The sequence below is a fragment of the Prionailurus viverrinus genome, chromosome X, assembly GCF_022837055.1.
Source record: "Prionailurus viverrinus isolate Anna chromosome X, UM_Priviv_1.0, whole genome shotgun sequence".
Taxonomy (NCBI): Eukaryota; Metazoa; Chordata; class Mammalia; order Carnivora; family Felidae; genus Prionailurus; species Prionailurus viverrinus.
In genome coordinates this window covers 38,005,527-38,025,086 of record NC_062579.1, presented here as the reverse complement: position 1 = coordinate 38,025,086, position 19,560 = coordinate 38,005,527, and the positions used below count along the sequence as shown (strand labels likewise).

Below are 19,560 nucleotides of genomic sequence, written 5' to 3'. Positions count from 1 at the left end.
AGAATAAGACGAGAGACACCAGACGGGCAGTCAGTCTGGGGTGGGCCTAGGGGCTGGCCGCTGGCTCTCTGAGGCAGGCAGGCTCTGAAAGCCAGGGGTGGGCGGGCTCCGGCTAAAGGCTCAGGGCAAGCAAAATGGGTAAGCCCTGGACTGCAACCCTTCTGGGGTGGGACACTGTCCCCAGGATGCCTGTTGGGGGCTGCCTTGGTGGGGAGTGGGGAGAGGCTGGTGGCAGTCCTGCTGTGGGGGAGGAACTCCCACAGACAGGTGACCAGATACCGCTTAAACCTCCTTGGGTCTAGGGTCAGCACACTAAATCCTGCCCTCTGTTTCCCCCTCTTCCTCCCTTGCAGCTCAGCCAGTATGTGCTCAACTGTTCCTTGATATCTCATCCAGAGCCGGTCAGCAGGGGCTGGCAAAGGTGTGAGGGCCACAGCCCTGCCCCCAGTCCCGATCCTCTGTCTGGCCAGTCTTCTATCACCACCAGGCTCCCTCCTAACATGGTGTGGTCACTAAATTCTTGGGTGTCGCCCAAGCCATCCTTCCAGGACTAAGCAGGCCAGGCCAGGGTCCATACCCCTTCTGCCCTCAGGGAGACCAGATAACTCGGCGCTCCACTCCCACTCTTCCCACAGGGGCTACCCACGGCCCCCTGGTGCCCCAGAGACATCCAGGCACATATCACAGCTGCCACTGGGGAAACCTGGCTGCCCAGCAGAGTTCTTTGCACTGGACTCTCCCAGAAGGCAGCTGGTGGCTCACACTCTGTCCTCCAGGACTGACTTGCAATAGTACCCTTCCCACCCTGCTACATAGGAGACCTGCCTGCTTGCTTGGACCTGGGCCCGGACGGACTATCCTCTCAAAGTGGGGTTCCCCTAAGGCAAGTCTGTTGCTTCTCCTCAGACGGTGAACATCACACCTCCCCTCCTCAGGCTAGGGCTAACTACCCAACGTGGAACTGGCTACCCCCTGAGCTCAAAGGAGAGGCCCCAGAGGGTCTTTTCCTTTTGTGCAGGGGCTCTGCTGCCCCTGGGACTGCCCACAGTTGGGCCTCCCAGGGCTGCTCTCTTTGGTGATATCCAGTTTCCCCATGGCCCTCCCAACCCCAGATGCTGGATCCCATGCAAGAGGCTGTTCAAGGGCCCCAAACTGGCTGGGAGCAGGCGGTAAAGGGCTTGCAGTGAACCGTGGACCCAACTGAACAACAGGGAAGAAGGGAGAGAGGTGATGGCCAGTGGCCCTCAGAAGTATAGAGCCAAGCATGTGGAAGTCAGGGAGACCCAACTTGGGAGAGAAGCCCTCAGAGAGGGGAGCAGGGACAGACCCTCCAGGTGAGACAAAGCCACTGAGCACAGTCTGAAGGTATGGGAGCCAAGAGCTAGCTGCACGTGGTACTACAACCAGAGGCCCTGCAGGCGCCTGTCCGCCCCGGTGCTCACCTCTGCACTCTGCTCCTCGGACGAGTCGTCATAGTCGTGCTTGCCCTCCTGGCTACCGTACTCGCGGGGATATGAGCGGTAGTCCATGTCCCGGTAGTCATGGTCTCGGCTGCGGCTCTCCCCCCCATCATCCTGCGAACGGTCAGTGGCTCCGTAGCGGCCAGTCCTATCCCCACGACCACCTCTGAGGGAAGGATAGGGAGGAATTAGAAGGCAGTCCTCTTGGGAAGGTGCAAGAGGTGAGGGGGGCTCCCACCCACTCACTCGCTCTAGACTCTTAGATCCCAATCCCGACAGGGGTCCCGAAATCCTGACTCCACAGCAAGGGGAGCTGGCTCCCACCTCTCAAACCCAATCCGCTTCCGCTTCCCTTGGCCACCTCCCCCAGCCCCTGCCCGGCTTCCTTCACAGGGCCCTCGGGTGTAGCCCTGGGGCCAGTCTCACCTCCACCAGGCCTCTCCCAGCTCATTCTCTACACCCCAAAGATAAGCAAGTGTTCCAAAAGCAAAGCCAATCAAGCCCAACCATCCACTGCACTCCCTTCAGTGGCTCCCTCTTATTTGGAAGACAAAACAACAAAATGCTCACCCAGATCCCGCAAGGTCTGCAGGGTATGTGGGGCAAGGTCTCTACTGACCTCTCTTCCTCTGCCCCACGTTGCACCGTGCTACCCTGCCCCTCTGTTTCACGGTCACCCCGTTAGCACTGGCAGCTGTTTTGTTGAAATTTCTTCTACTGCGATTACTATAAAATAATTATCTCAAAGTTGATTTCATGTGCCTTTTTTTTTTTTTAAAAAAGATCTTATTTTTAAGTAATCTCTATATCGACCGTGGGGCTTGAACTTACAACCCTGAGATCAAGCATCACGTGCTCCACCACCTGAGCCTGCCAGGCATCCCTCATGTGCATTTCTTTGATGATTTAAAGAAGTACTAGACCATGTTCTGGGAAAGAGGGGACAACACCTAAAGGGTCCCCTGCCCTATTTCCCAAAGCTTAGCTTAGTACCTGGTACTTAGTGGGTGTCCAATAATTGTTTGATAAAATAATGATTTAAAAAATGTTCTAAAAGCAACCAATACAGGTTCACCTAAAACAAGAAAAAACAGGGCGCCTGGGTGGCTCTGTCGGTTAAGCGACTGACTTCGGCTCAGGTCATGATCTCACAGTTCATGGGTTCGGGCTGACAGTTCAGAGCCTGAATCCTGCTTCGGATTCTGTGTCTCCCTCTCTCTCTGCTCCTCCCCCATTCGCATTCTATCTATCTCTCAAAAATAAATAAACGTTGAAATAAACAAAGAAAAAAACAGACATGACCATAGACTACTGCTAGCAGGTCCCAATCCTGGTCAGGAACAACAGTTTTAGAATGTCCTTTATCAGGGGCGACTGGGTGGCTCAGTCGGTTGAGTGTCCGACTTTGGCTCAGGTCATGATCTCACAGCTCATGAGTTCGAGCCCCGCTATCAGGCTCTGTGCTGACAGCTCAGAGTCTGAAGCCTGCTTCAGATTCTGTCTCTCTCTCTCTCTCTCTCTCTGCCTCTCCCCAATCACACTCTTTCTTCTTCAAAAATAAACATAAAAATTTTTTTAAAAAAAGAATGCCCGTTATCAACACCACTATGAACACCATTTTAAAATACTAACTGAACCAAATAAGAGAATAAAGAAAAATGGTTAAAAGCTGGAAAAGAAAGGTAAGATTACCATTATTTATAAATGATATAGGGATATGCCTACAAAGCCTAAGAGAATCAACTGAAAAATGATTATAAACAATAAATCAGTAAGAATGCTGGGTACAAAAGTAATATGCAGAAATAAATACATTGCCTGTATTCGAGGAGCCACCATTTAGAAATGGGAAGATCCCAGGGCACCCGGGTGGCTCAGTTGGTTAAGCGTATGACTTCAGCTCAGGTCATGATCTCACAGTTGTGAGTTCGAGCCCTGCATCAGGCTCTGTGCTGACAGCTCATATCCTGGAGCCTGCTTCGGATTCTGTGCCTCCCTCCCTCTCTGCCCCTCCCCGTGTCGCGCACTGGGGCGCGCACACTCTCTCTCTCAAAAATAAAAAATAAAATCATTCAAAAAAATTAAAAAAAAAAGAATGTAAAGATTCCAAATATAACTAAACCAAAAAGGTTAATTACACAAACACAAGATTTTATGACTATACTTCACACATATAAACCTGAATATGTTTAAAATGGGTCAAAGATTTGCAAGGACATGGACGGAGCTAGAGTATAATGCTAAGCAAAATAAGTCAGTCAGAGAAAGACAAATATCATATAATCTCACTCACATGTGGAATTTAAGAAACAAATCAAACAAGCAAAGGGAACAAAGAGAGACCAAGCAAGAAACAGACTCTTAACTATAGAGAACAAACTGATGGTTACAGGAGGGGGGGGGGGAATAAGGGGTGGGGATTAAAGAGTACGCTTTTCATGATGAAAAAAAATTTAAAGGGTCGCCTGGGTGGCTCAGTTAGTTAAGTATCCGACTTTAGCTCAGGTCATGATCTTGCGGTCCATGGGTTCGAGCCCACGTCAGGCTCTGTGCTGACAGCTCGGAGCCTGGAGCCTGCTTCGGATTCTGGTTTCCCTCTCTCTCTGCCCTTCCCCTGCTCTCTCTCTTTCTCTCTCAAAAACAAATAAACGTTAAAAAATGTCTTTTAAAAAATTTAAAAAATCAGGAAAATGTGAAAAGAAATGCACTGTCCCATGGTAAAAACAATAATGATAAAAATAAAATGGGTAAAAAATTTAAATGGAAGAATTGAAACCATAAAAGTAGAAGAAAACATGAGATGATTTCTAGATAATCCTGAAATGGGGAAAACTATGACCCAAATCCGGAAGCCATAGAAGATGATTAAAGTTGACTATATAAAAATAAAACACTTCTGCCTGGAAAAGAAAACCATCATGAGTCAAGTCAGGACAAACTAACTGGGAAAGAGTATGGGAAGAGAAAGAGGAACAGAATTCAAAGAAAAGAAATACAGATGATTTATATTTGAAAAGGTGCTCTATCTCATAATGAAGGATGGAAATTAAAACCACACCAGATAGGGGGCACCCGGCTGGCTCAGTCGGAAAAACGTGTGACTCTTCATCTTGGGGTCGTGAGTTCGAGCCCCATGTTGGATGTAGTGATGACTTAAGTAAATAAATAAACTGAAAAAAAACCTACACTGGATAGGCCATTTAAAAATAAACGTTCAAAATTTACTTTTGTAGGGGGGGCCTGGGTGGCTCAGTCAGTTAAGTGTCTGACTCCGGCTCAGGTCATGATCTCATGGCTCGTGGGTTCAAGCCCCCCGTCGGGCTCTGTGCTGACAGCTCGGAGCCTGGAGCCTGCTTCGGATTCTGTGTCTCCCTCTCTCTCTCTGCCCCTCCCCTGCTCACACTCTGTCTCTGTCTCTCTCTCAATAAATAAACATTTTAAAAAATTTTTTTAAAAACACGAAAACTTAAAAAAATAACATCTATTTTTGTATGTTTTTAAGTCATTTTTATTTTACCACAAAGTACATTCATGATGCTGTTGCAGTCATCACCACTATTTCCAGAACCTTTTCATCATCCCAAACAGAAACTCTGGACTTTGCTAAACAACAATCGATAACTTCCCACCTGCCCTACAACTGCCAGTCTACTTTCTGCCTAGTCTAGGTACCTCATATAAGTAGAGTCATATGTGTCCTTTTGTGTTTGGCCTATTTCACTTAGCATAATGCTTTAAAGGTTCATCTACGTTGTAGAATGCATTGGAATTTCATTCCTTTTTATGGCTAGATACGTAAATGCGTATGCATGTATGTACGTACGTACGTAAGGCATATACATTCATCTGTTGATGGCCACCTGGGCTGCTTCCACCTGCTGGTTGTTTTGGATGTTGTGAAGAATGCTGCTAAGAAAACTGGTATGCAAGTATCTGTTTGATTCCCTGCTTTCAATTCCTTTGGATAAACACCCAGGAGTGGGGTTGCTGGACCATATGGTAGTTTTAGATTTACTTTTCTGAGGAACCTCCGTACTGTGTTCCACAGCAGCTGCGCCGTTTACATTCCCATCAGCAGTGCACCCAGTTTCCAGTTTCTCTACATCCTCACCAACACTTGATATTTTCATCTGTTCAAGTCTTTTGTCCCTTTGTGAATGGAATTTTTCTGTGCTGTTGTAGGAGCTCTTTATATATTCTGGGTGTTAATCTCTTATCAGATATAGGATTTGCAAATACATTCGCCCATTCTGTGGGTTGTGTTTTCATTCTCTTGAACAATGTCTGTGGATGTGCTTAAGTTTCTAATCTTGATGAAGTCAAACTTTATGTTGAAATGATTTTAGATTTACAGAAAAGTTCAAAGATAATAGAATTCTCTTATACCATTCACCCAGCTTCCCCTAATGTAAGCAGGGGACAACAAATGTGATCATGCTGCATTTGTCAAAACTAAGAAGTTCACTAAATTACAAACTTAATTAGGATTTCACCTGTTTTTCCACTACTATCCACTTTCTGTTCCAAGATCGAATCCAGGATACCACACTGCTTTTAGTCATCATGCACCTTTCGTCTCCTCTGGCGCATGAAAGTTTCTTAGTCTTGCCTTGTTTTTTTTTTATGACCTAGAGAGGTTTGAAGAGCACTGGCCAGGTATTTTGTAGAATGTACCTCCACTTGGGTTTGTCTGTCGTGTTCTTGTGATTAGACTTGAGATTATGGAGGCTGTATTTTTTTGGGAGAATACAAGAGAGGTGATCTGCCCTACTGATGGCACTGTATAAGGGGGCACATGGTATCAACATGGTTAATCACTGGTGATGCTGACCTTGATCATGTGGCTGTGGTGGGGTCTGCCAGGTTTCTTCACTGTAGTTTCTCTTTTTCCCTTTCTACACTCTGTTCTTTAGAACTGAGTCCCTAAGACTAGCCCACACTCAAGGGGTGTGGGGGGGGATTAAGCTTTGCCTCCTGGAATGGGGAGTATCTACATATATTATTTGGAATTCTTCTACATGGAAGATTTGTGATAGAACGTTTCTAATGCAACATATATGCAGAAGTCCAAATGTTTGACAACACACTGTTGGTAAGGCTGTATGGGAAACAGGCACTCTCCTATTGCTGGTAGGAGTGAAAATGGAACAGTCCCTACGGAGGAGAATTTGGCAATGGCTGGCAAAACGAAAAACCTACCCTCTAACCCCCAATTCTCCCGGAAATTTAATGTACCAATACACTTGCACACATACAAAAACATCATTCAATAGAGTTCTATTTATAACAGCAGATGACAAGAAACTTACAAGAGTCAGGAAAATTCTGTTAAAAAAAAAAGACTAATGAGGGGGAGAGGAGCCATGCCAGATATTAAAACATATTATATACAAAGGTGGCAAAATTGGAGCACAAATGGACGGATCAGTGAAGTGGAACAGAGTCCATACTATACAAAAACACACATGGAAATTCAGAGTAAGCCAAAGGTTGCATTTCAAATGAACAAGGGGAAAATGGATTAGTCAATAAATACCAGTTGCAACAACTGTCTGGCCCAGAGATCAGCAAACTACAGCCAGTGGACCCAATCCAGTCACCTAAATAAAGTTTTCTTCAACACGGTTATACCCGTTCACACACATACTGTCTGTGACTGTTTTCAGCCGAGTAGCTGTGACAGAGACCGTGTGGTCTGCAATGCCAACGATATTTACTATCAGGTCCTTCACAGAAATTTAAGAAAATAAAGTTTGTTCATCTACCTCACTTCTTATACCAAGTAAATTCTAGATGAATCAAAAACGTAAATCCCTGAATAGAACCCGTAAAAACATTAGAAAGAAAACAGAAGATAAAAATTAATCACCCCAAGAATGGGGAAGGCCTTTCTAAGCAAGACAAAACCCTGAAGTCATAAAAAAAAAAAAAAACAACTGATAAATCTGGCTTTGTAAAAAGTTAAAAATATGTTTAAAAATACCATAAACAAATACACATGTCACAAAGCAAGCATGGTAAAATATTAACGGTAGAATCCAGTGGATGGGTATAGAGGTATTCACTATGAAATTCTTTCAACGTTGTTGTTTGAAATTTTGTAATAAAATACTAGAAAAACACCATAAAGCTCAAAGATAATTAACAAATGGGGAAAATAAAACATTTCCAGCTATCTGGTTGGTTTCCAGTTTTTCCCAATTTTTTGTTCATTTATTCATTCAACAAACATTAATGTAACATTTGCTACGCATTGAGCACTGTTCCAGGTGCCAGGGATACATACTGCTGTGAATAAAATGAAGTCGCTGTCCTCGTGAGCTTGCTCGGAACCCACAACTGTTTTTTTATGATAAATGCCTGGACAAGAAGTAGCTGGTGTGAGTGGTGTATGTTTAAGGTTTTTGGTATGAGCAATATGTCTTCATGTTTGCTCACCACAGTTATCCCTCAACAGTTGAACTCTAGTCATCAGAATTTAAGAACTGAACAGAGCTGAATAAATGTTCAGATGAAATCCTGAACTGTGACATTCAGCATCTAAGCCACATCAATTTGCGTATCGAACTCTTGCTATCTAAACTCGGGAACAGAACGGATTTGGACAGTAAAAGATACTTTTCATTGGCCACAGAGCACTTTGACTACACATCTTCCAAAGACAGAGCCTGTTCACAATGCATTTCTACGAAGGTGGACTGAACCATGTGAGGACCTCCACAAAATGAATATATTTCTGAAAAACATAAACTGCCAAAATTGGCAAAAGAAGTAGACAAAACCATCATCAAAAACTCAGGCCCTTTTAAAGCTGAGTTTTACCGAGCATTCAAGGGACAGATAATTCTTGTACATGTTCCTCCAATAAAGAGAGAAATGGCAAAAGCTGCCCAAATCATGCCATAAGGCTATGTTGGCTCAATGTCAGATGAATACTAGAGAAGGAAATCATAGGACCACTTTACTGAGGGACACAGATGCAAATATCCTAAATGATACAGCATCTAATCAAACATAACTTTTATTTAAAAAAAATTTTTTTAATGTTTATTTTTGGGAGAGAGACAAAGTGTAGGTGGGGGAGGGGCAGAGAGAGAGAGAGAGAGAGAGAGAGAGAGAGAGAGGGAGGGAGGGAAAGAGGGAGAGAGGGAGAGAGAGAAACATACACACACAATCTGAAGCAGGCTCCAGGCTCCGAGCTGTCAGCACAGAGCCGGATGCGGGGCTCAAACTCACAAACCGTGAGATCATGACCTGAGCCAAAGTCGGATGCTTGACCGACTGAGCTACCCAGGCACCGCAAATAGAAATGTTTTAAAAACACAGATATGAGGGGGCACCTGAATGGCTCAGTTGGTTAAGTGTATGACTCTTGATTTTGGTTCAGGTCATAATCTCACAGCTTGTGCGTTCCAGCCCGCATCGGGCTCTGTGCTAACAGTGTAGAGCCTGCTTGGTATCCTCTCTCTTCCCTTCTCTCTCCCCCACTGCCCACTCTCTCTTTCTCTCTCTCAAAAATAAACTTTTAATAAAATGAAAAATAAAAACACAAATATTAAAAAATCATTTTCCTGCCAAAATTTCATGAATAAGCCTCAGAAAAACTCAAATTCAGAAACATCTACAAAGCAAATGATCTGTACTCTTAAAACATATCAAGGTCACAAAAGAAAAAGAAAGACCAAGTACCGAGGAACAGTTCCAGATTAAAGGGAACCACAAATACAAAGGAGCTCCATGCAGTGCACGATCTTGGATTAGATCCTAGTCTAGGGAACAAATGCAATAAAGGACAAGGGATGACATCTGAATATGGACTTTTGTCCTTGGTTCGTTCCAAGGTTTGGGCACCAAAATAAAAATACGAATGTGGACTTTTACAGGAAAGTATTATAACAATGTTCAATTTCCTGATATTCGTAAGTGTACTGTGGTTATGGAAGAGAGAGTCCTTGTTCTTTTTGGGTTTTTTTTAGATTTTTTAAAATGTTCAGATATTATTTTTGAGAGAGAGCGAGCATGAGTGGGGTAGGGGCAGAGAGAGAGGGGGACAGAGGGGCTCGAACTCACGAACCGTGAGATCACGACTTGAGCCAAAGTCCGACGCTTAACCGACTAAGCCACCCAGGTACCACGAGAAAGTCCTTGTTCTTAGAACATACGTGTAGTACATAAAGGCCATGTCTACCACTAACTCGTATGATTCAAAAAGAAAATGTTGTCTATATATAGATAAATGGATATATATTTGTATTGAAGTGGGGGGAGAAAGGGATGGGAGGAAGAGATGGTGAGGCATGTAGGTAGATAAAACGAGTGTGGCAAAATGTTTACAGTTAGTGGTTCTGGGTAGATGATATAAAGGAGTTTACTGTACTTGCAACTTTTCTGAAAATTGGAAATTTTTTCAAAATAAGAAGTTAGAAACATACACACCATGATTGAGGAGGGTATACCTCAACAATGGCAAGGATATAATTTATTTTTTTAATTTATTTTTATTTTTAAATGTTTATTTATTTATTTTTTGAGAGCGAGCAAGCAAGACAGGGAGGGGCAGAGAGAGAGAGAGAGAGGGAGAGAGAAAGCCCAAGCAGGCTCTGTGCTGTCAGCGAGGAGCCTGACACGGGGCTTGAACTCACTCACAAACCATGAGATCATGACCTGAGCTGAAACCAAGAGTAAGACGTTCAACCAACTGAGTCACCAAGGTACCCTGGCAAGGATGTAATTTAATGTGATTTATGAAACTGACGGGCAGATGGAAAAAAAAGGATGTAATTATGAAGTTGAATTCTCATTTCCAATCAATCTTGGCAAACGAAGATTAGAGAATTTTCTTGCTTTATTAAAGGCTATATTTTAAAAGCCTACAGCACACATCCGATTTGATGCCTAAGCAGAAAGGGCTGCTTATTGGGCCAGGAATGAATGCCTATCTGCAGATGCCCTTTATGAGAAAAAAAAATAAACTGCATTGTTTAAGCCATTATTCTTTGGATTTTCTGTTATAATCTGCCAAAATGAATCTTAATTTGTGCACCTAGCATCACTGAGACTATTTAATGTGGTACTTAACTAAAGTCCTAGACAACGTTGTAAGTGAAGAAAAAGAAGTTAAGTGACAGAGTTGATTTGTATACAGCACGACCAACTGCTTACTTAGAAAGACCATCGGAATCGACAATGAGTAATTAGAAATAACAAGAGAATACAGGGATAAGAGAACTTACAAAAAATCAACAGCTTTCCTCTACCCCAGCAAACACCAGCTTGGAAAATATAAAAGAAAGTAAGATGTCCATGAAGACTAGTGAAGCACGTAGAAATTATGCAAGACTTGTGTTTTCATTTATTCAAATTTGTATGTCCTTTAAACAAATTTTAAAATATTCTCCATTCATGGGGCACCTGTGTGGCTCAGTCAGTTAAACATCTGACTTCGGCTCAGGTCATGAGCTCACGGTTCATGGGTTTGAGCACCCATTGGGCCCTGTGCTGACAGTTCAGAGCCTGGAGCCTGCTTCGGATCCTGTGTCTCAGTCTCTCTCTGCCCCAACCCCACTTGCATTCTGTCTATCTCAAAAATAAACATTTAAAAAATTCAAAATAAATAAACATTAAAACAAAATTCTCCATACAGGGCTTGGATGAGATTACCACTTAACAAAGATGACAGTTCTCCCCAAATCAATATATAAATACAATGCAATCTCAATCAAAAAAAATTTTTTTAATTTTTTTATATCTATTTTTTGGGGAGAGAGAGCAAGCTGGGGAGGGGCAGAGAGAGAGGTAAAGAGAAATCCCAAGCAGGCTTTGCACTGTCCGCACTGAGCCCGATGCGGGGCTCGAACTCATGAACCGTGAGATTATGACCTGAGCTGAAAACCAAGAGTCAAACGCTTAACCAACCGAGCCATCCAGGCACTCCTCAATCAAAATTCTTGAATGTTTTTGAGGGACTTTAATATCTTTTTTATATAGTTTCCACAAATGGCTAAAATCAACTTTGATAAATAAGGGAGCAAAGTGGGAGCTAAGTAAGAGATTCTATAAAGCTGTAATGATAAAAACAGTAAGGTTCTGGCATGAGAACAAGCAAATAGACCAATGAAACAAATCAGATCACATAAGACAGATCCATGTATATGAGGGAACTTGAAAGGAGACGAGGCACTCCAAATCAATAAAGAAAAAAATGGACTATTTAAAAGGCGGTACTGGGAAAACTGCCCACTATATGGAGGAACACAAAACCAGAACATACCTTATACCATATTCAGAAATGTACTCTAGGTGGTGTTAAAAACTTGAATGTGAAAGGGGAAACTAGAGAGTGCAATCTTTGTGATCCAGAGGTAGGAACAGAAAAGATTCTGAAAGCACAGATTGTAAGACAAAAAAAAAGAAAAAAAAAAAAGATGAATTTTACAGGTATCCATGCTTTTTTTTTTATTTAAAAATTTTTAATGTGTATTTTTGAGAGAAAGAGTGCGAGCAGGGGAAGGGCAGAGAGAGAGAGGGAGACAGAATCTGAAGCAGGCTCCAGGCTCCGAGCTGTCAGCACAGTGCCCAACGCGGGGCTCGAATCCACGATCCTAACCATGAGATCATGATCTGAGCGGAAGTTGGCCGTTTAACCGACTGAGCCACCCAGGCGCCCCAAGGTATCCATGCTTGAGGGAATCATTAAGTAAAAGGCAACAGGCACACCCGAAGGTGTCCTTGGGACCAATTAGAAGAAAAGCACTAATATACACATGGCAGTAGAGGCAGATCTTAAAAATGCAGTCAGTGCCGAGTAATACAAAGTTCAGGAAACAAAATGAAAACCGTAGCTCTCTGCCATTTGTGTAAACTGAAAACACAGACACTGTGCTACCTATTTTAGAAGGATACGTTTCGAAAAGGACAGAGCAGCTGCCTACAGCTATCGGAATTGGAAATAAAAAGGAAAAACCAAATACGGCAAGAGAAGGCTCTGTACTGACCTACGATAGGAACCTACCGAAAAGTATGATTCACTCAAACCTCTGCAGTTGAGGTCCTTTGAAAGCCAGAAGACAGACAATGGCTTTAACTGGTTATAAAGTCTGAAGCAAGTATGTCACCTACTCAAACTCAGAAAGTGCCAGAAGAGCATTTCAGTGAATACAATCCCAAACTGAATGCTTTCAAAAGACATTTTTTAAGCAGACTGAATAGCACTAGATGATGACCACATCACAAATTTGGGGTTACTTTTCAGAAAACATTTTTAAAGGGGGTAGTGGAAGAAGAAACCTTTTGTAAGGCATTTAAAAAAATTATTTCCTCCATGACTTTTTATAAATCTACTTTTTTTTTTTTAAATCTACTGACTCTTAATAGAGACTTTCTTAGGAGCATTAGGTCTACTTTCCTATGCAATCTTAAAATGTCAAGAATAAGTCATCTGCATTAGAATCAACTGGAGTGATCCACCAGGATGGTGAGGGCATTTTACAAAGTGCCTCATTTCCTGTTCTACTAGAGTTTAAAAATAACCATACGAAGAAAATAAATAAAATAAAAATAACCGTACTAGAGCGTTCCATTCCAAGACAAGTATCACACAAGCTTTAGCCCACCCTGTCCCTGAAGTCTCCTGCTATCTGACCTGGCTTGCCCTATACTTGTCCGGCACAAAATTCCTGACTCTGAGGGCATCACTCCCGTTCATTCCTCCAACCCAAAGCTGCAGCCCACGCCTCTCCCCTGAGAATCCACAGGCCCTTACAAGCCACCACCACCCATCTGCCACCCACCTCTGCTTCTCCTCCTGCAGTGGCTGTCTGTCCACACCTTGGTGAATGGCACCATACACCTCAGTTACCCAAAATGGAAACCTGAGCATCAGCCTCCATTCCTCCCTTTCTCTTGATCCCTTTCCAACTTCACAACCAACTGTGGCACCTATACAGCTGTTTTTTTTTTAATTTTTTTAAACGTTTGTTTATTTTTGAGACAGAGAGAGACAGAGCATGAATGGGGGAGGGGCAGAGAGAGAGGGAGACACAGAATCGGAAGCAGGCTCCAGGCTCTGAGCCATCAGCCCAGAGCCCGACGCGGGGCTTGAACTCATGGACCACGAGATCGTGACCTGAGCTGAAGTCGGACGCTTAACCGACTGAGCCACCCAGGCGCCCCTATAGAGCTGTTTTTTAATCACTTGTAAACTGTGTGGTCTCCCTTGTGAGACCCTGAGTAAGAAGGCTGCAGTCTTATCTGTCTCATTCACCACTGCATTCCCAGAGCCTAGCACAGGTCCTGGCTCACGACAGGTGCCAAGTAAATGTTCGCTGAAAAGAAACCAATCATCTGCTGCACTGTTTCCTCTGCTCGGAAGCCCCCTCCTGGCACCTTCCTGGATCAATTCTTTATATGGGGATAAGCCTAGGATGCTTGGTAGGGGTGGGAGTGGGTAACTCACCGTCTTTCATACTCCATGTCCTGATAGGGCCTGCGGGGGCTGCTGGGGCCCCTCCTCAGCCGCTGGCTCCGTTTCACTTCCCAGCCACCCCCGCTGCTGCCACCATGATCTGCCAGCCTGGGTGATGCCTCCTGCAGGGACTCTGGAGAGAGTAGAAGGAAGAAAGGGGTCAAGGCAGTTGGGGCCTCCTTGAAAAACCCTTGCTCACGCGGCTCTCTGCTGTCCCTTAGCCCAGGGACATTATTTCCCAACTTCCTAGTGTTCCTATGGACCAGGGTGGGAAGGCAGCCCCTACCTGGCCTGCTCCTTCCTCTCCCCACAAACGTGAGGCTAGAACCCACCACCCTAGAAATAGCAAGGCCAGGGGCACCCAGCTGGTTCAGTTAGTAGAACATGCAACTCTGGATCTCAGGGTTGTGAGTTCAAGCCCCATGTTGGGCGTAGAGCTTACTTAAATAAAATAAAATAAAACAGAAAAAGCAAGGCCCTCAGCAGAGAGGAAGCATCCTGCAGAGAGACTTGGTGGTGCCACCTATTCTGTGATCAGGGCTTTGCCATCTGAGACTGGTAGATGAGACCGAGCCTGGAGCTACCTGCCCAGGGGGCTCTCAGTGCTGGATGACCTGTCTGAGGTCAGGCATGTTAGGCTGGGAGGCAAGACCTCACAATGGGAGTCCTAGGCACCCACCAGGCTCCTTCCATGCCCCCCCACTCCCGGCTCAGTGCCATTGCATCCTCCCAACAAGATGTTGGCTGTCCCCTACAAGACAGCAGGAGATCATGAAAGGCCCAGAGGGTAAAGGGGCTAACTTGGCAGTGAGACAAAATGCCGCCTCCCCGGGCTCCTGGCCAACGCAGCTTTGGCCTTTACTCGGCAACTGGCTCAGCCTCGAGCCCTGTCTCTTATGTGCAGCCAGGTCCCAAGGTGGTTCTCTCCCTAGGGCTCTGGGCCCAACTTATTCAGAGGCGAAAGGAGTCCTTTTGAGGCTGTTTCCAACCACTGTGCTATTCTGCTGGGATGGAAGGGCAGTCGCCTCACCCAACCCCCAAGCCTGCCATGAGAACTAAGTAAGTCCTGTGAGCCACGTGACCTGGCCAGGGGTCACCAAGAAGTATCCCAGAATCTTCAGGCCCCACCCTCTGAGCAGGAATCAGGCAAAGCCAGGCGGTAACAACACTTGCCCAACACTACGTTGCCACCACACCTTTCTCCATGTATACACACAACCAATTTTCCCTTCCTCCTCAAGCCACAGGGAACCAGAGTTACCTGCTCCCAGATGGATAAGAGTTACGATCACAACCAGGGGTCCCAGTGGATGCGAGCCAGATAGAAAACCCTCAGTAGACTCTGGCAAGGAGGTCAGAGTCACACACCGGTATCCACGACAGATAGCGACCAAAGTCACAGACAGCAGCCCCAACTAACTACGGGCCAAAAATCACAAGGCAGGAACCCACAACGAATACCAGCCATAATCACACACTGAGGCCCTCTTTCAAAAGATGAGCGTCAGAGTCACAGACCCGAACCCCTTCTAAAAGAAGTGGCTATAAGTCATGCACACATTCCTTGCACTCCCTCCCCACCTAGCAAGTGGGTTAGGGCCAGTCGCAAGACGACTCCCTATGGATAAGGACCCCTCCCCATGGATAAAGACCTGAGTTACAGCACGTACTCCAAGGATAAAGACCAGAGTCACACGGACGTCTGCCCTCCCCCCCCCCCCACCCAAGAATAAGGACCAGAGCCACAGAATACTCCCCCATAGACCGGTAAGTACCGAAGTCACACAGAGCAAACAGCACACCCTCTCCCGTGTGCATAAAAACATGGGCCTCCCCACGGATAAAGTTCGGTGTCGCAAACAGCCACAGAAGCCCACTCAAATCAGTCCCTCCCTTCCCCCAACCCGCGTGCACCCATCCTGTGCCCCAATCGCGCACGCGCCTCCGTTCCCAAAACGGGGGGGGGGGGGAGAGACACCCCCTCCCGAGTTCAGGCCATGCACGCATCTCTCGGTCCCGCGCGTGGCCCAGGCCCACGTCCCGCAGTCCGCCCACACGCCTCCTCTCCGCACCCGCCCGCCCCCGGCCCCTTACCTCCGCCCCCACGACCAGCGGCGACGCTCACCTTCTCGGCCCGGGCTGTCAAGGGAGGGCTCCCGGACATCACCTCTGCGCGCCGCCACCTCCTCCAACTCTCCCAGCTCAGCCGGGGCCGGCCCGCACCAGCGTTAAGTCTGAGGCTGGAAGCAAGAGGGCGGAAGAGCGGGGAGGGGAGAAGCGCCAAGCGCGCTACCCTCCCCAGGAAACCCACTGCCGCCTACTCCCAGCCGGCCGCAGTCACCAGCACAAAATGGCGACGACGAGAAGGGAGCCGGCGCTTCGACCACCATCCACCTACTAAGGGAGCGCGCTCTGGTCGGTCTCGTCTATTGGTCGCCAGCTGCCGACGGCCAGCCCTGGTCGGCTCTGATTGGCAAGCATATGCCACCTCCCCACTCTCCGTGCGAACGCTCGCAAGTTGCAAAAAGGAGTAGCTATTGGCCAATCCAGCGAGGCCCGCTCTTTGGAAGCTTGGCTTCCTCCGAATCATGAAAGACAAGCGGAAGCTCCGTCCCTTTACCCAAAAGACCGAGGAAATCTCCGGGCCATTGACTGGGACCCGCATCCATCCAAATGTCAACACTTCCTTATCAAGGAAATGGGCAGACCTCTCAGCCGTAAATTCCTTAGCCTGACCGAGAGGCTAAAAAAATGGTCGCTCCCCTGAGGCTAGGACAGATGAAGGGAAAGAGGGCTGGCTACTCAGCACCTGGCCACATTTGAAAACAAAATCCGGACTTGGGACTTATTTAGTGCGGTGGGGGCGGAGCGATAATTGTCGCGCTCGGGCCAACTGCAGCTGCGCAGAGTCGCATTTCCGTCCCCGCCCCTGAGAGTCTGTAGAACAATCTGCCATGGCGGCCGGGCTGTTAGGTTTGTGCGCTCGCCGCCTTTCGGCAGTAGCGGCGACGCGAGGGCTCCCGGCCGCCCGTGTTCGCTGGGAATCCAGCTCGTCCAGGGCTGTGATCGCCCCGTCGGCTGTGGCAGGAAAGCGGGCGCCGGCACCGACTGTACGCTGGCAGGAGGACCCAGAGCCGGAGGACGAAAACCTCTATGAGAAGGTGAGAGGGAGGGGGCAACGGGACGCCAGAAGGGTCAATCGGGGGCCGGCGGACGGGGCGCCTTAGAGGACGTTTTTAGGCGGCTGAGAAGTGCGCTGCTGGCGAAGGCCTCAAAGACTTGGGAACTTTGCCTAGATTGATTTTCTTCTTTAGCCCCTGGTGATCTTCGGTTCAGGGCCAGAGGCGAGATTGGCCTCGTTTTGCAGACAAATAATCAAACCTGAAGTGGGAAGTGCTCAAAACACGTTAGAAGCAATATAGTATAACGGTAATAATACTGAACACTGATACGGGGTTTGCTCAGTGCAAGTGCTTTAAACACTTTACGTACCTTATCTCATGTAATCCTCAAAACAGCCCTGTTTGGAAGTAGGGACTATTTAGCATACCCATTCTACAGATGAGGAAACTGAAGCCTAATGATATTAAGCGACTCGCCCAAACTCGCATGGCTGAATACGTGGCGGAACCGGGTCTGCTGTGCTGTGTGGATAGCAGAGACTCAAAAATCAGAATGCCACGGTTGGAATACAGGCGCCGACAGTTATTCATCTTTGTGACCTTGGACAAGCAGCTTAACTCCTTGGTGCCTCTTTGTAAAGTGGGGAAAGTATTAAGACACCTTCTAGAAAATAAAATACTACATCTGCCTCATGTAATTAAATGAGTCACAATGCTCAGTACAGCACCTGGCCCTTAGTATTCAGCATTAGAAGATGTTAATTATTATTGTTACTTTCCACCTTGCTGGGATATTGTGAAGTTTGTGTATGGTACACTTCATCAGTACTAACCTCTGGCTTGGATATATAGGGTATATAGATGCATATTCATTTATTCATTCATTTTGTAGATAAGTATGGAGGGCCTGCTGTATGCCAGGTGCAGTTCAGGGCCCTAGTGTGTTCAGCAGTGTGGAAATTGGATAAAGCCCGTACTCTCATAGAGCTTATATGATAATGGAGAGCACAAAATAAACATGTAAAATATTTGGAAACGGTCGTAGTGAGTATGTAATGATAAAAAATAATGTGATAGGATCTGGGGAGATGCTACCTTGGTAAATTAATAACTGCTAGAAAGTGAGTTAAGCAAGATAAGTAGATGGAGAGTGATTTGGGGGTAGGGCAAAATTTTAGCAGGTGAAGCCATAGGAAATTGGCACTATTCAAGCATTTTTAACCCATAAAAGTGGCAATTTCCTGTAGTGTGAGACTGGTAATGGATAAGGCAATTAGGGAATGCCTCCTAAGGGAAGTAATTATGAAGCCAAAACTTTGAACAAGGAGACAGATCTAGCCGCGACAAGATATGGGGGGAAGGCTTTCCAGGCAGAGGGGATAGTAAGTGCAAAGGCCCTGCGGTAGCAAGGAGTTTGACAAGTCCTAAGACTAGAAAGAGGAATTAAAGAAAGGAGGAGAGATTGGTCTGAGGTGAAACTGGAGACCAACTTATGCAGGGCCAGCATAAGGCTTTGTGGAGCCACAGGAAGCTCTCATTGACCTCTTCTTCTTCTTGCCACAGAACCCAGACTCCCACGGTTATGACAGAGACCCTGTTACGGACGTCTGGAACATGCGGGTCGTCTTTTTCTTTGGCTTCTCCGTTGTCTTGGTCCTCGGCAGCACCTTTATAGCTTATCTGCCTGATTACAGGTGCATGGGGGTGTCCAAGAGAGTGGGATGGGTGGGAGCAGATGCAGGGGTGGAGGTTGAAGGGGACTGTGCCAGGAATCCTGTTCCTTGTGCCAGTGGGGAATAGGCGAGGACTAAGATGGGGATTGGTGTCCAGTGTGGCTCCCTCATGTCTACTCCCTTGCTGCTGCCTCCAGAATGCAGGAGTGGGCCCGCCGGGAAGCTGAGAGGCTTATTAAGTACCGAGAGGCCAATGGCCTCCCCATCATGGAATCCAACTGCTTTGACCCCAGCAAGATCCAGCTTCCGGAGGATGAGGACTGACCAGTTGCCAAGTGGGGCTTAAGAAGCATCATCTTCTCACCGCCTGCCTGTCATTCTGCCCTTTCTTCAGAGCACCTTATTAAAGGGACTGAAAGTCTGACTGGCTGGTGTTGGTTTTGTTGCAAGGAGGGGATGTGAGAATGGGGGTTTCAGGTCTTCACAGGCCACTGCAGCCTGTTTTGGAGTATTCTGGGTAACACCCACCCTAAAACTTAGTGGCTTAACACAATTTAGTATTGTCTTTCATGGTCCTGTGGTTGACTGGGCTCAGGCAGGTGGCTCTTCTTGGGACCTCAGGAGGTTGCAGTCAGATGCTGGCTGGGGCTGGAGGCATCTGAGGGCTCAGCTGGGATAGCCGTCCAAGATGGCTTCTTCATTCACATGTCTGGCTCTTTGATCTTCCACGGGGCTTCTCTCTCCAGCAGGATAACCTGGACCGCCTCTATGGTGCCTCAGGGCTCCTCTGGATGGGGGTGTAGCCTATAGGAAAAAATTGATGGCAACCATCTTTAGAGAAA

At 46.5% G+C, this 19,560-nt stretch overlaps 2 protein-coding genes across 8 annotated transcripts in view; one reads left to right on the top strand and one right to left on the bottom strand.

Moving 5' to 3' along the window:
* RBM10 (RNA binding motif protein 10) overlaps window positions 1–16,505 on the bottom strand; it is a 30,139-nt gene extending 13,634 nt beyond the window's left edge. For 5 of the 7 annotated variants that reach the window (XM_047843585.1, XM_047843587.1, XM_047843586.1 and 2 more), the window contains exons 1-3: window positions 16,018–16,505; window positions 13,915–14,056; window positions 1,443–1,626 (exon numbers count right to left, since the gene is read on the bottom strand). In XM_047843585.1, the coding sequence (XP_047699541.1) occupies window positions 1,443–1,626; window positions 13,915–14,056; window positions 16,018–16,087 (396 nt within the window). In that variant the 5' untranslated portion in view covers window positions 16,088–16,505. Of the gene's footprint in view, window positions 1–1,442; window positions 1,627–2,030; window positions 2,187–13,914; window positions 14,057–16,017 lie in introns of those variants that run through there. The other 2 variants (XM_047843588.1, XM_047843592.1) reach the window with 2 other exon arrangements.
* Window positions 16,506–16,719: 214 nt separating this feature from the next.
* NDUFB11 (NADH:ubiquinone oxidoreductase subunit B11) lies at window positions 16,720–19,139 on the top strand. The gene is made up of 3 exons (XM_047843593.1): window positions 16,720–17,084; window positions 18,609–18,739; window positions 18,916–19,139. The coding sequence occupies exons 1-3, from the start codon at window positions 16,878–16,880 to the stop codon at window positions 19,040–19,042; spliced, it is 465 nt and encodes a 154-aa protein (XP_047699549.1). The 5' UTR covers window positions 16,720–16,877; the 3' UTR covers window positions 19,043–19,139.
* The last annotated feature ends 421 nt before the right edge of the window (window positions 19,140–19,560 follow it).